The 17,846-nt window shown below is 36.3% G+C and overlaps 1 protein-coding gene across 2 annotated transcripts in view; it reads right to left on the reverse strand.

Moving 5' to 3' along the window:
• Phlpp (PH domain leucine-rich repeat protein phosphatase) overlaps positions 1-17,846 on the reverse strand; it is a 380,272-nt gene that overhangs the window by 224,168 nt on the left and 138,258 nt on the right. For both annotated transcript variants that reach the window (XM_081740804.1, XM_081740811.1), the window contains one exon: positions 7,836-8,176. In XM_081740804.1, coding sequence (XP_081596930.1) covers positions 7,836-8,176 — 341 coding nt within the window. The remainder of the gene's footprint in view (positions 1-7,835; positions 8,177-17,846) is intronic.

Raw genomic sequence — 17,846 nt, forward strand, 5'->3', positions numbered from 1 at the left:
ATGCTTGGACGACCCCTTCAAGAACATCTTTGAAACAGACCCTCGGAGAAGTGAATGTGTCACTGCAGTCGAATTAGACATACACCATGACCATACTATTCATTAGCCAGCTCCATGTAAGCGGTAAGGTCACAAAGTTAGACTCGTGGATGCCACATGAGTTAACACTAACAAGAATCGCCGTCTGGGAGGTAAGTGTATGGAATAATCGGAAAAGTTACCTCGACCGAATTGTCACTTGAGATTGAAATAATAATAATAATAATAATAATAATAATAATAATAATAATAATAATAATAATAATAATAATAATAATAATAATAATAATAATAATAATAATCTGTTATAACAACCGTAAACGGTCAGGACAATGATAGAATCCTGATCAACATCCAAGATAGTTTCCTAAACAATTTCCCCAAGCACAGAAGGTGTTGTTGCTGGTATTGTGATCTATGGTGCAAAGTAATCGATCATGTCTTTCTCAGGTGAAATGAAAACATCAATTTAGATCAAAACACTGTTAAATTCCATGAAATGCACCGTAAACGTATCTACAAGCACCCAACAATGGCTAATGTGCATGGTGTCCTTATTTTGCACGATAATGCTGTTTGCGCAAAGAGGGTACAGACTCGTCATGAGTTGCTGAATGAAATACTTCCTCACCCACCGTATTTCCTCGATATCTCTCCCACTGACTACTATCTCTTTTGGCATCTGGAGAACTTCTTGGGAGGGAAGACTTTCCCTTGGCGAAAGGGCGGCACAACACACGGTTGAAGGCTCAGACTTCTTTTACCACCGAATCCAGTCGTTGCCAGAAGTGTGTGTGACTGGAGATGGTGACTATCTTGATAAACCACATTTTTTCCTCTTTAGAAATGATGCACCTGAGAGGGACGCATCATTTTCACCAATCTAATATGTCCGACCCGGCGCGTATCCAGAATTTTTTTTTATTGAGAGGGGTCCAAGCTTTAAAGTGGGGTCCAATACTACAAGCTATCACGGGCGTCTCTGGCGGGGGGACGAGGGGGACGCGTTCCTCAAATATTTTGAAGTACAAAATGTTCAATATTTTATTCTAATTTAATTTATTTACTAACGCCAGAATAACATATAAATAATAATAATTGTATTTATTTGGAATATAATACTGTGAAATCGAGTTCTTGATATACCTTAGGGGGTCCGTGACGGTAAGCAGAAAGATAACAAATGGAATCGAAGTTAATAAACAGGTTGGGCTAGGTAGTACCATTTAAATCACTTTCTTTGAACCCCCCCCCTCAAATTTTACATCTCAGAGACGTCAGTGCAAGCTACTACGTCTATGTAGTATTGAACGGGTATTATTCTACAACCGGAAAAGATGATAAGCAATTGTAAAATACTTCCACCTTCAAAAATAAATAAATAAATAAATAAATAAAAATAAAAAATAAAAAATAAAATAAAACTACATTGATTTTTTTTTTAACAAAAGAGAGACTGACCAAAGCTTAAAACCCACTTTATTTTAAATTATAATTTGTAACTGTTTCGGATATCTAGCATATCCTTCTTCAGACACCATCGAAAATAAATGAAAATACAGACATATATATAAATATTGTTATGACAAAGTTTAAATTCTTTTACCCTCTTATATATAGTCATTATTATGAAAAATATACAGTTACAAATTATAATTTAAAATAAAGTGGGTTTTAAGCTTTGGTCAGTGTCTCTTTTGTTAAAATAATCAATCCAAAGCCATGAATAGTCTTACTACATTGATTTTATAAGAAAAAGAGTACAGATGAAGCGTAAGGTCAGACTTTCAAGCTACATCAATAATTTTCCCTGTTAAACAATAATTATAGTTTTATTGAGAAAGTATACAAAATATGTGTTGAATTACGAAGTTTCTTCGGGAGGGCCCGGATCCGGTGGACCCCCCGTGGATTTGCTGCTGCGTTTGATCATTATTGGAAAAGAGAATGAGATTACTAACACCAGAAATTTTTCAAGGAATAATACATAAATTCTACAATCTTGTTAGCATTTAGCGAAAAAAAAGTCAAAGATGATGAGACATAGCTATATAATCAAAAAAATGAATGCATTCATTTTGTTATTGAGCTGAACGAAATGAATGCAAACCCTTATGCGTATTTTTCGTTAAAATTGAGAAAAACTAATTTCCTTATAAATATAAAAATTGGTGCTGCATGAGAACCATCCCACTTATTAAGGCAAAACATATTAAAATATACATTTTATAATAAAATACTAAATGATGGGGAATGCCACATTGAATTTGGAACTAGTTAGCAATGTTCAGGGGCGTAGCCACGAGGAGGGTCCACCGGATCCGGATCTCCACAAAATTTCGAAACTCGTCTAACATTTGTAGACTTTCTTAACGAACTATACTTGTTTAACAGAGAAATGATTGATGTAGGCTAAATATTTTATTTTACGCCTCATCATGTACTCTTTTCTTTTCTTATAAAAATAATCGTTCTATCATTTTTTCTAAAAAATATAGGTGACAGTAATTAAGAATTACTTATCGTCTTTTCGGGTGCAGTATAAGTCAGGTTCCCTATTATCTAGACATATTGGACCTCCCTCAAATACTTTGGACCTCTCCCAGTTAGCATTTCTGGGTGTAGAACTGGCAGTGCTGTTTGTTTTTATGTTCTTTGATTTTTGGCTTCTGTTACGAGCGGATCCATCATCTGGAGGGTTTCGAGGTTTCCTTTCCAGAACATATCACATTGGTAAGCGTTGTTTCGCCTCATGTGGAAGTATATTGTGCTGATCGTGTATTGCGTAACAACCAAGACGGATGATTTGGAATGTAGTTTTTTCTTTTACGCACATGTGTGTGTGTGTTGATGTATGAATATGTGACATTCGGAATTCATATACCAGTACCTCTTTTGTATCAGCTGGTTTGGTTTTTAATTATTAGGTTTAATTTTATTGTGTGTGCTTTAATTCTGTAAATAACCTACACATTCTGAATGAAGTGTATACCATGACTTCTGTAAATAACTTACAAAAAACATTGACCAGCTTTCAACTGAGGAAAAATTTGCAATTAAGGCTTAGACAAAACAAGCAAAGGGCAATTCAGGAGAGTGTTCGAAAAAAAAATCTAGTTTAAATTTACAGGATATCTTATGGCAGTAGTGTTGTTTGCACCAGATACATTTCTCAATTTATTTTAAATTTTCCTGGATAAACTGTGAATAAAGTGTGTTCAATGGAAATTTTTTATAACACTAATCTCTGCTACGAACTCTCTTCAGTCAACGCTGAAGAGGAATTCGGATCACTGTCAGGGACTAAGTTTGCTAGAATGAATCGTTCGCAATAAACTAGAAAAAATATTTAGTGAATCTACAAAGCTTCTGAAATTATTATTAACTGTACTTATGGCATCAGTAAATGAAAAGTTTTTTTTTCACATGAGAAAGAATTGACACTTTCAAGGAATTGAATGTCCCAAGAAAGGTTATCACCATTGGTTATGCTTTCCATCGAAAAAGATCTGGCAATAAGAATACCAGAGTTCAACCAGCATGTATTAAACAGATTTGCTCTAATCAAAGAGAGGATAATGAACTTACTAATTAAATAAGGTGATTAATCGGATAAAATATTCTGCATTTTTTATTTTTTAAAAACAGAATTTTATTTAATTTAACATGTCACATAGCATTGCATCTAAAGTTATGCTGGTTAGTCAGTGAGTCAACTTTATATCTTCTGTCTGTTATCGTTCGTACTGCAACACCCGAAAACGCAATCCACCGGCCGCCACTGCATTTGAAACGATTCAACGGTGTGAATTTGTATAGCAGACAAACATATAAACTTTCAGCTTTATTTATATTCAGCTGAATTGAATTTTGCAAGAAATGTCATCAAAGATAGAGAAAGATGGAACAATCCATCCGGGACTTAACCTCCTTCCATCAATATCCAACTTCTCTTACGAAACAATTGCATACAACAAAGGAATTGATGAGATTTTTGTATGACACCGAAGTTAAAGAAAAAAAAAAAAAAACTCATTCTTGTAGCTGTAGGTGAAGATACATTTTACAACTTAATCCAACGACAGGGAGGAAGGTGAATTGCATAACGGCCTCATACGTTCCTTCGTCTAAAGGTAGGAGGTTGATTGCACATGCGTAAACCTCAACGAAGCACAGAAACAATAGCTAATCGCAATCGCCATTGTTTTAAACAAAGAGATAATCAGGTTAAATAATCAAAAGTTACACTTCATGTCCGTTTTAAAAACTAACGTTACGGCAAGTTTTGTATGATTACAAAAGTTCGGTGCATATGAGGAGTAGATTTCCTGCCGAAGACAGAGACAAACTGATGTATTACACTCTCCATTCCAAAAGAAACCGAACGTTTTAAAAAAACAAAAAAGTAATGTACATTTTGAAACAAATCATTTTTATTAATCAATGTATTCCCCTTCTGCATCGATACACATATTTGCACGCTCCAACAAGTTGTCAAACGACTTCTCCATGCCCTTTATTGGAATGGTCTTTAGGACGGCGGTCGTCGCCTTCTCAATGGCATCAATCGATGCGTGCCACTTTCCTTTCATCGCCAAATGCAGTTTCGGGAACAGATAGAAATCGCACGGAGCGAGATCTGGTGAATAGGGCGGATGATGCAACCGAATAATGTGATTTTTGACCAAAAATTCAGTTACAAGTCGCGAACGATGTGATGATGCATTATCGTCCAAAAGAGTCCAACTGCCGATTTCGCGATATTCGGGCCGAATACGACGAATTCTTGCCAGCAAACGCTTCATGACGCCCAAGTAAAACTCTCCAGTGACTGTCTGGCCGGGCTGAACAAATTCTTTGTGGATAATTCCTTTTGAATCGTAAAAACAAATCAGCATCACCTTAACTTTTGACTTCACCAAGCGACTTTTTTTGGGTGTTCCTTCATCCGGCGCTCTCCATTCAGCTCTTTGCCGCTTTGTTTCGGGCTCATATTCAAAACACCACGTCTCGTCACCAGTTACAATCGATTTCAAGAAGTTTCGATCCTGCCGAGCACTTTTAACGATGTCTTTGCAATTCGCAATTCGATCAACTTTTTGGTCTTCGGTGAGTTTGTGTGGTACAAACCGCGAATTAACCTTCTTAAGGCCCAAAACTTCGGTCAAAATGTTGTTTGAGGAATGCCTAATTCCATTTCAATAACTTTCACCGACGATTGTTTGTTATGTTTGATGAATTTACGCACTTTTTTGATGTTTTCTTCCGATAATCCGGTTCTGGGACGGCCTGATCTTTCGTCATCATCCAGCGTCTCTCTACCCGATTTGAATCGCCTGAACCACTCGTAAACTTGCGTACGGGATAGACACTCATCACCATATGCATTTTGTAGCATTTGGTGCGTTTCACTAAAAGTTTTACCCAGTTTAACACAAAACTCAATTGCAGCTCGTTGTTTGAAACTCATTTTCCGACCGATGTACACAACACACTGACAGTTGAAACGCAATAACTTTGTTGCCGTGCATCCAAATGTCATGACATTTATACCAGTTGTCAATGAGGGACTACGCAATCTACCGGTAAAATATTACAACAGATGGCACTAGTGGTACTAATTGTTTTCAAAAGTTCGGTTTCTTTTGGAATGGAGGGTGTATATGATAAATTGTGGTTAGAAGGAAACTTATGTTACTGGAACAAATGGGGAGTCACGTTAAAACGTAATTATTCATATCTTAATTTTGTACATGTAATTGTTTTGAACATTTGAACATTAATGTCTCATTATTTTCTGCATTCCTTAGTATATTGTTGTGGTTTCATTCACTAAGGGGCGCCTGATTCAAACTGATGTGTGCTGTGCACCTTAGGCTATAGCCCAGCATTTCCCAACCGGTGTGCCGTGAATGGGCTGCTGTTGTGCCGCGGGGAAATCAAAACAAAATTATTAATTCTATAAAAATGAAATTGCAAGACATAAGGAAAAATGTATATTTGTATTTCACATTACTATGAACCTCTACTATGAATCTACAATTTTAAGTTTCATACCGTATTACTCTTGTGTACAATTTTAATGTTGAGAAAAGTATTTGTTATCATTGTTGTGACTGTTGCTCCTTTATTGTTGCAAACTATTTCGTAACTTGAAATTTTAAAATATCATTCAATACTTTCGACAAAGCAAACATGCATACAAATTACTTACATTTGTGTTTTAAAAGTAAAAGAGATTTGTTTTTCCGTTCGTTATTTAGTGATATATCTTTTTAGTGAAAGGTTGGATACAGTGTTCGAAAAAGAAAGCTTAGTTTTTAAAACCAGAGTCCAATATTTCATTGAATTGTTTTCTATTTTTAAATTAGAACGAAAAGTAACCATAATGATTAACCACGGGGGAAACCAGCGATCGAGCTTTCTTCTCTGTGAGAAGATCATCAATCAGAAAAATATACCACGGTATTTTATATTACAAATAATAATATCTATGAGTGTGCCGCGAGAATTCAAGTTACACCCGTAGAGTGCCGCAGGTTGAAAAAGATTGGGAAACGCTGCTATAGCCTGATGAAGAGAGTATACATAGCAGTAGACAGAAAAAAATATATAAATTATTTTATACTAATTTATATATAAAAATGAAAGCGACTATGTTTGTGACTTCATACCTCTTGAGAAACCCGACCGATCTCGGTCAAATTTTCAACATAGACGAGGTTTGGGTCTGGAGTGGTTTTTATAATTTCATTTTGACGGTGCAACTTAGGGAAGGGGGAGATAGTTAAAAATGACCGAAAATGACCTATATTAGTGTCAAAGCCATACTTTTAGGGATCGCTGAGACGAACAGTAATACTTCCGATGCCGTTTAAATCCATATCCGGCCCTTAATGTCCAAAATGAAACGTATTCTTCCCGTGCGAAGTACAGGTATCCTGCTAGTATTCTATATGTTTAAGGAGTTTGGTTTATCAGATAATAAAAAGTAAACACTAATAATTGTAAACGAAAATTGCTTTCGTAAAATGTACTAAAAAGGCGATTATTATTATTTTCTTTTTTGTTTAGTAAAATATAGAAAAGGCAGTAAGAGGAGACGTATATTGATCAGAGAACAGGACAGTCGAGTAAAACATTTTAAGCGATATACAGGATGTTTTTAAAGTCTCTCCTGAAATTTGGAAATTCGTTGGTTTGAGACAGAGTTGATCTACTCTGATTTTCAACTCTTCAATTTAACTTATTCCACTATATGTCAATTGCAGTGGCGTATTTGGGGGGGGGGGAGCTTCCGGGCTTAAGCCCCCCCGAAATCTTACTTACTATAGCCATGTATATGAAATACCTTGCAGAATTTTCACATTTTCAGGCAAAGCCTTCCCCCCCCCGAAAGTTTGCAAAGCCCCTCCCGAAACAAAATCGTAAATACGCCACTGGTCAATTGTATAGTTCTTGAAAGGACATGGAGATGCATTAAAATATGGTCGCACTGCGCAAGACAAGAAATTTTAGGATTAATAGATCAATCTGTTGTTATTAATACCAAAAGTTAATTATAAATTGAGTACTGGGTTCCACATAGTCTTTTAGGTCTTCGAATTCCTGTACACAATGACGCAAGTTGAAATCCTGCTGGAAGTATGGTGCCTTAGTAAAACCCTAGCACTAGTTTGCTGCCTTGGAGATACATAAAATCAATATAATTTGAAGGAAACATCTAAACTTAGTTAAAACCATCATAATAACAAAACAAAACAAAAAAAAAAAAAAAAAACAGTTTCACTACTTACCATCCAAGTCTCCAGATGTCCTGTGGGATTTCAGTCAGCCTATTTTCCGATATATCCAGATGAACGAGACCACCCAAAGTAAACAGCGAGGCAGGCAAACATCGCAGAGTATTGCCTGCAATGCGTAAAACTTTCAAGTTCGTAAGACGCGCCAGCTCTTCGAGATCACTTCCTCCACCTCCCGCACTGCTAACACTACCACTACTCCGAGGTCTGCAGATAAGTTTATTTCTGCTGAGGTCCAGTTCTTCCAAGCCACTGAACGACAGAAGGGATTCAGGGAGCTTCTCGAGTCGACCATTGGACAGATCCACTGAACGCAGTGATTTGTCCTGCGTCGCCTGAAAAGAAGAAAATACATCAGACAAAATCGAAATTAATAATAACTAAATCCACTCAGAGGATAGAAATCATAGTGACATGTAATTAAGAAATAATAATCGAAACGAACCCAACATGGTACATTTAAAACAGGATTCAGAATTATGCATATTGTATCTGTCAATTTCAAATGAATAATACGAAACGTCCTTTAAATGCACTCCTTCTGCCGAGGACACTATTGCACTGTTCGAGAGGATACGAGGTTTGCCAACACGTCCTCTGGATTAACGCATAAATTACCGACTGCTTTTCCAACCTGAGAAGCCTTCATAACACATGATTTCACTACCTAGTCCGCCTTAGAATGCTGTGTCTCTCTGGAACAGGTGTATAGCGATTTCTGCTTCTTTGCTCACTGAGCCTGCTTTGATGAAGATTTCCACATCTGCAATCTGTGTCTGCACCTGCCAACATTCCATGTGATATTAATAGCCTCCCAGGGATACCGCATACATGTTTTCTGGCGAGGTGCTGGTTCAAACTAGTACCTAGAACCGAGCCATCCTGTATAGAACTTCGAAATAATATTGACCAGCCAATCTGCAATGGCTAATAGCGTAGGATGTGCGAAATATCAGGACCCTGAAAGAAAAAGGGCGAATCCTGAAATCGGGGTGTTGGAGAATCAAACTGAAAGTTCTGCAAGCATATTAAAATAGTAAGGGCGAATCTTTGTTTATATTGAAACTGTGAGAAAACTACGGGCGAACCAGGGCGACCTGTTTGATGCAAGAAAATAAAACAACAAAAAATAGATTTTTCGAGTTCGCCCTTTCTCTTCTAAGGTCCTAATATGTTTTACATTGACTGATTTTAATTTCTTGTTGCCACTATCGGCAATGAGCAAATATTTAGTCTAGCTCTTGGTATTCATATTTCCATTTTTCGTCGAAAATATGTAGATATATTAATCTGATCTTGAAGCTTTGCTCGCGTCTACTATTGATCCAATGTTCTCGGGATTGCTGCCAGAGTGAGTGTTGCTGTGTTGAGCTTTCGTTACCATACAGCGGCAACATCTTCAGAGCTATGTGTTGGAGTGTGCTGGTCGTACAATTTATATTGTAGTCTTTAGGAATTGCTGTGTTTCTATTGGTTGTTTCTATTGGTAGATATATTGTTTGTCCTGAGGATATCGGTACAGATTAATGCAACTCTGACTTTTCTATTCCTTTCATAATCAAATTATAGTTAAGAAGCATCTACATATTGAAGATAGTATTTTGGTAGAAAGTTGAAGGGTTACGTACTTTGCAGAACGATATGTCTTGTATAGCGGATCTGAAATCAAAATTAACAGGGTGTTGAAAATTTAGATCTGTCACTTTCGACTGAATGCCCTGTGTCTTCATAGTTTGATGCTCTCATTCTTCATAAACCAGATGGGCAGGAGAAGGAACAGATAGGAAACCTGGAGTTCAGAAAGAACAGTGGTGACAGATAAGCGTCGATAATGTAGTCTATGGTTTTGCAAACATACTGCACGTGGATCCACACTTGCTACGTGCACACAGCCAACACTTGTTTATTACGTTCTCCCAACTCTCCCCTCCCCTGCTTTGCTCTAGTGTTTCTCTCTGCTATTTGTCTGATTGTGAAATCGTGCTCCTACGTCATACATTGGCCAGTTAGAAATGACTGGAGATGCAGCTATAATTAGGGTAAATACAGTAAATATAAAGACAACAGTAATTGGAATCAAGAGAGCTGTGTTAACTATAGAAGTTGGAAGGAAAAGTAAGACAAGTAGCTAACTTTAAGTACAGTACCTTGCTATTATTATTAACGACATTCTGAAATGTAAACAAGAAATAAAAATAAATCATTAAAATAACAAAATACGACATTGCAAGAAAAAATCCTTTACGTGTCATTTAAAAAGTTGTTATGGAAAGGAGTTACTAAATTGTTTCATGTAGCGTGTGTACTCTACGGGCAAGAAACATGGATGTTACCAAAGAGTGACAACAAGGACTGAAAGCTTTCAAAATATGCATATGGAGAAAAATGGTAGTAATTAATTGGCTACAATAAAAAATCAGTGACGCTTTATTATGATGGACTGGGGACGGAAGAACAATTATCGCAAATAATTAAGAAGAGGAAAAACTAGTTATTTCAAATTAAATATGGGAAGTAATAACAGGTATGAAGGAACGTATATTGCGTTTGAGGGACATTATTAAAGACAGTAATCCTTACGGTAAAACCAAGAGAATAGAGGCACACATAGTATAAAGACATCCCTTAGACATCCAAGGAACATCTACCTCCGGATATCGAAATTTCAGGATGTCCATATGTTCGCTTATGTCCCTAAAACGGGAGTTCGTGTGGATCATTTCTATGCTCTTTGCGGGATAATCACAGGACGACTTTTGGCCATCCATATTGTCTCGTCACGTGCACATCCCATTGAAATCCAAGGGAAATCCCGTACATATTTCCATTATCCCTGAAGTTTCTACTGTGATAGGGACATCCCATTGAAATCAAAAAGAAATTCCATAGATATTTACACCATCCTTAAAGTTACTACTATGAAAAGCACATCCCATTGAAATTAAAGGATAATTCCATGAATATTTCCATTTTCCTTAAAGTTCTTACTGTGATAGGCACATCCCATTGAAATCAAAAAGAAATTCCATAGATATTTACATTATCCTTAAAGTTACTACTATGAAAGGCACATCCCATTGAAATTAAAGGATAATTCCATGAAAATTTCCATTTTCCTTAAAGTTCTTACTGTGATAGGCACATCCCATTGAAATTAAAGGATAATTCCACGAATATTTCCATTATCCTCAAAGTTCTTACTGTGACACGCCCATCTTATTGAAATCAAAGGAGAAGCAAAGGAAAATATAACTCTTTTGTGTTATTTCAACGAGCCGAGCTGAGGGTATTTTTTCTTTCAATATATTAGATCAATAATCTTGTCTCACTTTATTGCTACTACAAACTAGCTAATATCCCTAAGTGTCACAGCTAGTAATATTTTGCACCTATACTTCCTAAATATATATATATAAATTTCTTTGCACTAAATATATATATAAATTTCTGCGATGAAATGCTCTGCCATCTCGACACCAAAGTGAATCAACACAAACGTTCCCAGACCGGCCATACATATATATTTAAGAAATAAAAGCGTCTTCGAATTGTATTATACAAAGGTCTTATATAAACTGTAGAACAGAAGTTATAACAGTACGTTATGGAAAACTGCGATTCTCTCCAGTCACCTCTTTTCAAAATTTCTGGTGTTGCTCCTGTTTCAGGATGACATGTAGCTAAAAATATTCACACTAACAAGGACACTAAATACACTAAAATTCGGGGAAATATTGACATTTCCAACTTATTCCAGATTTGTGCTCCCGCTCAAGAACATTCTGGATCCGTCACTGCTTACTTCCTATAGGACTGACGTATTTCTTCCCTGTTCCTATTAGACGTCCAGATCACAATATAATCCGTATGTTGTTTAGTTGACATCTGTAGGGGGAAGGAAATCTGTCTTCATGACTATTATTCCTTAAAATAAATAAATAAAGTGTTTAAAGCAGATTTATTCTGATGCAGTTCCTTCGAAATAGTGTCTGAGTGCTCTGTTTGAAGGCAAACTCTAGCCCACTTACTTCGACGTATCCTGATGGGGTCACTAGAGACGTAGCTGGAGGGGGCGAGCGGGGCGGTTGCCCGGCGCTGATAGCAAGAGAGGGCCGAACGAGCAAGAAGAAAGGAAAAATGTTGGAAAAAGTAAACGACGCGTCGCTTCGAAGAAGTATTGGCACCACATTAAATCAATATTATTGTCGGTTTGCAAAGAAATAGATAGATTTGTTAAAAATTTTCTTGCTCAATCCGCTCAAAACTCAAATGTTTCAATAAGAGTCACAACAAGTTTTTACTCTTACTTAATATATATTTTACGATTATACGTTTTCGGCGTTTTGATGCTGATGAGTTTGCTTAGTTAATCTCACTATTCTATCCAACTGGGTTAATCACGACTGTGAGAATCAAGGTATGAAAATGAGATGAGTGAAGAGAGACATGCAAGCTGCTGTTTGTGGGGGAACATTAAAAATGAAGTTAAACAAGGGGAATAATAACATTTTCGAACTTGAAGCAGTTGTAGAATAGGGGCTTAAGGGGTCAGAACTTAATCCAACGAATTTCATCGTTTTCAAAGGCTGATCACTACCAGTTTTTTTTTTTTTTTTCAATCACATATGAAATGCTTCCAATTTGAAGGAATTTATTGGGGTCATTTCGCTATCAACTACTTGTCCTATCGCCAGGATATTTTTGTGCGTACTTACCTTCGAAATTAAAATACAGAGTAAAATTACAAAAGTTTACAATTATTAATGGAAATTAATGCTGTCACCCATTTCGAACATTTTAAAAGCACATAGTTTCTAATGTATTGAAATTCCATTTTTTATCGATAGCATGAAATACTGTAAATAGTTGTAAATTTCCATAACTGTTCTCCAAATAGGTTTGTATACAACCAAAGGTAGTTTTGTCAAGTTTAACAAACAGTTCAAAATAAGCCTCTTGAAAACAACTTTTATTTGTAAAAGAATATCAGTATAATGATCGCATTTGGTTGTTACGATGGTCTGTCTAAGCAGCTTGATAAAAATTCAGCGCAGCGTAACAACAAAAGCTGTTTCTTTTAAGACAGAGAGAGAAAAAAAACTTGGTAAGGTGAATGTAGTGGGGCGCCGAAATCTCTAGTTACGGCTCTGGGGGTCACTAAGTTAGTAAAGAAGAAATAGAGTGGATAGTTGCTTTCCTCCTAACTCTATGGCCTATGCAAGGGCGCCCATTTCTCTGTAAATTCACATGCAGAAGGTATATATACAGGAGGCTTTGTTACAATGGCTATTATGAATGAATTTTTTAAAAATGAAACATTTCATTACACAAAATAGTTATAAAATGATTTTTAGAGTATTCAGAGATAGCAGATAATTTCATGGTATGTTGGCGTTTCTAAAAATAGATACCCTATGCAAGAAAACAAATAAAGAAGCTTCAAGAATTGAGATTTTACATATATTTTCATTAATGAAGTAATTATGTCGGAGCTCGAGTCTTGTACTACGGGAGAGTTGACAACCTTATTACCGGTGTAGCTCTGGGTGTTCTAGGATCTATTTAAATGAATCTTTGCCTTATTTATAAGTACGAAAAGAAAATAAATATCATTATTGTAAACCATTCACTCTAATCCATGCTTTCTGACTGAAAGAGCCACCTAGTAGCAAACGTTACTAACTTCAACGTAAGTGGAAACAAACTACAAGTTACAAACAGACTCACGAGATGTCAGTACGTATCAAAGGAAAAGTACATTTAGTGTTGTGACGTTTGTTACGGCATTGTGACGTTGCTGTCTATCCTTTGATACACATCGATGGTTTGTCTCATATAATTTTGAACTCAATGCCTACCTCACGTAAGTTTACGGAATCTTATGGTTAACTCATTAAAACAGGTATAATCTTCTGTGTGAATGTTTTGTCCGAAGTCTGAAAAAAAAAAAAAAAAAAAAAAAAAATGTTCCATTGCTTAACCAGTGGTGATTTCAGATTCCAGCCGCTCGGGATGCTTTTCAATCAGTGTTTCTTTCAGAAAGGATGTTCCGGGTGGAGCACTTAGTATTTGGAGGGACACTGCTGGTACTATATTATTATACTATTTATTATTATATTATAAACGTATTATTTTGGTCTCCTCCGGGGGGCACTCTCAGAGCTCAGGGGGCAGCGCCCCCACAAAAAAAATGTATGGAAGAAACATTGTTTTCAATACATGGCAGTGCAGGGGATATACAAAGAGGTATTACAAAATACAGATAATCCACATTCACCGGAGATGTGGTCTCGAGGTATATACTTTTAAAAAAAAATCTCCAGTGAGGAATCCCCTTGGCCCATTATCTGAAATTATCACTGTAGCCCTATCTAACAGAAACTCGAGGCAAGTATAGCAGGAGTTGTAAGGTTGGGTTCTTTCCCATGTGAGTATAATATTTGTGTAAATTTCAATAAATTCTCCATATTGGTTCCCGCATTTTTTCTCTCACCGTCAGAGATGAATTCAAAGTTCTCTTACATTAAGTATAAATATCATTATGATTAAATATGACTTGCGTGTTCGAGCAATTTACTAATTCAGGGGTTTTCAAACTGTGCGGCGCACCACCCTGGGGAGGCGTCAAAGGTTATAAGAGGAGGCGCGAGGAGTTTTTAAAAAATGAACATACAGTAATTATAATGCAACACGCATATTTGAGCCTGCACCCTTCTTCCTTAGTAATACGTAGTGGACTAAGCCTTTGTATCACCTCAATTCCACATACGATCATGGATGACCCTTTCGCCTTTGGCTTAAACTGTATAATGCTTGTTAGATGACCACTAACGAGTTTCTATTTATCTCTGTAGAATAATATGTCTTCTTAACACAACTTTATGTCCAATTTGAGAAGTACTTTCCAGATGACACACAGCACAACTGGGTCGTGAACCCATTCAACACAGAGAATCCACCAAATTTCACCAGCCGAGAAGAGGAACAGCTCATTGATATCTCTTCAGACAGCACATTGAAGACCAAGTTTCTCTCGGCATCGTTACCTGAATTTTGGAGTTCAGTCAAGAATGAGTTTAAGGAGTCTAAAGATCTTGCGAGTGTTCCTTCCTTTTGTAGCTTCCTGTCACTGCGAAACCGGATTTTCAGCAATGGCGGTGATCAAATTCAAATATAGGTCAAAACTAAATCTTCAGAAAGAGATGCGTCTTGTCATTTCAAAGTATCTGCCGAGATTTAATAAATCGTGTGACTCAAAACAAGTTCATACATCCCATTGACCTTGCTCAACATTTAAATGTGTTGATATTTGTTATGTAAATTCCCTGTCTACTCGTATTTTTTTCAATTTTAACATAAACATCTGACTTGTTACAATTTATAATTATTAATACCGGCTTAAAACATTAAAAGGTGTAGTCAGTGTGTACAATGTAGATCACCTGTGTTAATGGGATACTTCCATTAGTGATTAATAAACGAAACATAGTTTATCATAGTTATAGTCTTTCATTTAGGGACAAATGTCATTTTTGACAAGGGAGGCGCGTTCATACTTTGGTGGTTGAGGGGAGCCTCAACTGCAAAAAGTTTGAAAAACCCTGTATTAATTAACACACGTTATTGTTATCTTGGTGCAGAGAGATATATTTACATAAATAATCAGGGTGAGAATTTATAATGAAATCTTCACTGGTATATTAGTATAAACTTTATCAAAATTACCTAAAATTAGGCCCTGGTGAACACACTTAACTCTACAATGTTATCAAAATGAAGAAAATTGTGTCAGAATTTAACGAAAAAATATCGAAAGATGATACATACACCAATTAATATTTCTCATCGATCTGAACAAGGTGATATTCTCATGCACAATTTTCGAGAAAGTCGAGAAAAACGTTTGTTTTTTGTAAACAAGAATTGATGCTGTACGACTACCACGCCATCTATTGAGACGAAATTGATATTGAAGCATACCCTTACGAAGGTTTCATTTTGATCTCTTGATCTCAATTTAAAGCTGTGTTCAATGCTAAGAATGTTTTTTACCCAGACACATAATGGCCACATAATGGTCACCATTACAGTATCATTTTACATGATATACAGTAATTTCTAGAGAATACACGTTTCGAGTAAGTAAAGGCCCGAGTCATGATTGGATGAAAAATAAAAGTTAAGTTTCCTATTCCTCATTTGCTATTCATTGATTCATCCTGGGAAAAGCTTGGATACAAACATATATGGATTTAAATAAATAAATGTGCTATATTTTTAATTTCATCAGCAGGATGAGAAAAAAATTAAGGGGCTTAGTGTTAAAATTGAACAATACTTCCATTTTAATGAGACAAATATAACTTTAAAAAGCTTAGTAGAAAAATGACTTTTTTCCTGTCAAATTCAAAAACTTAGCGGAATAGTTGTTTCTTTTCTTTTCGTTTTCTTTCTTTTTTTAAAGTTTGTTCCAATGGAACAAGGAAGAATTGACCAGAAACTCCAACCGTAGTCACGTTTGCATTTTATTATTTATCATAAACATAATAGTTTGTGAAACATATGAGTTACTTTAGGTATATGAGTTACGTGTGATCTGAAATTTCCACAAAGCAATTGAATACAGTGTGTGTGTGAAGATTTGCTGTAAAATATTTCAACTACTTCAAAATGTAAGGTTAACATTTGGTGATCTTCTTGTGTGTTAAACTATTGATGCATTGAGATACAAAATATTATCGTATAATATCTAATAATGTGAATACGGCTTTTCCTCACTAAAATCTTCAATTAATTATGAGGGAAAATTGCAGATTCTAGGATTGCAGGATTTAGATGGTGCCTCCCTCAATGCTCCGGTTCAAAATGCATTTTACAGATCCATATGTCAATGAATTAAATCTACGGGTTTAGATAGTGAATTACCTATAAGTAATTGTCTATGACATTCATACCTTATAATATATATTGTTTTACAGGGTGGGCCACGAGAAAGTAACCTCACGAACGATAACTGATGGTCGGAGCAGGAAAGGGAAGGGAGGGATTGACGATCACGTGACTTACGAGAGGGGAGGATTTATTATGTACGTCCTCTTCCTTTGTTCCAATTTTCCATGTCAATGTTTTGTACGCGAACTTACAATGTTAATGTTCTGTTCAATATTCCATATTCAGATTAGTTTTTTTTTTTTTCGAGATCTTCCTGTTGTGTATGTGGTATAGTTCGTTTCTTCAACCGAAGTGCAGTTTGTACATGAATGTCGCCTTCTACGTATGGCGACTCGTGCCATAAACAAGTCATTGTCCTAGCACCCATGATAACTAAATGACCAACCAGAACCCTCATTTCAAACACGTTTGTCAACTCCACGTTGAGTCTTAGTTGACACAGTTCCAAATGCTGTCCTTTAAGTTAGTGCTCGATTCCCTTTTCCCAAGACCAGCTGCCTTGTTCTTACATTGCCTGATATCTGTTTCATATTAGCTACAGTATTGGGAAAAAAGAACAGGCACAGTGGGTGTTAAGACGTTGCAACCCCGTAAATGCGATCAAAAGAAGTTTGGAGGGAGAAAGGGGTCTTGTAAAAATCAGCATGGGAGCTTGAAAGAAATTTGCCGAACTGCACTTCTATTCAGTAAACGCACTATACTTTATATCTCGGTTAGTACTGGCTGAATCTGAACCAAATTTTGTGGACAAGTAGCCCATGGCCTATTTGGTGGCAGAGCTCATCCATGGGCAGGCTCGGATCAGATGGGCTCAATTTGTATGTAGTACTTCATTTTCTGTAACTCTGACCAGATCTGAACTAAATTTCGTGGACAAGTACTCCATCGTCTGAGGTGGCCAAGCTCAACCAAAAATAAGCTCCGCTCACCAACAAAGGCTGTGTCCCATAGCTTTGAATGTCGGGAGGCTTTTGAGTTCGGCTCACCTCGGCTTGTCTGTCTGTCTCCTTGCCTACAAAGCATTATCGTGGAACATGAAACTTATAATTCTCA

Source organism: Thermobia domestica, chromosome 2 (genome assembly GCF_964235325.1).
Source record: "Thermobia domestica chromosome 2, izTheDome1.hap1.1, whole genome shotgun sequence".
In the NCBI taxonomy this organism is placed as follows: Eukaryota; Metazoa; Arthropoda; class Insecta; order Zygentoma; family Lepismatidae; genus Thermobia; species Thermobia domestica.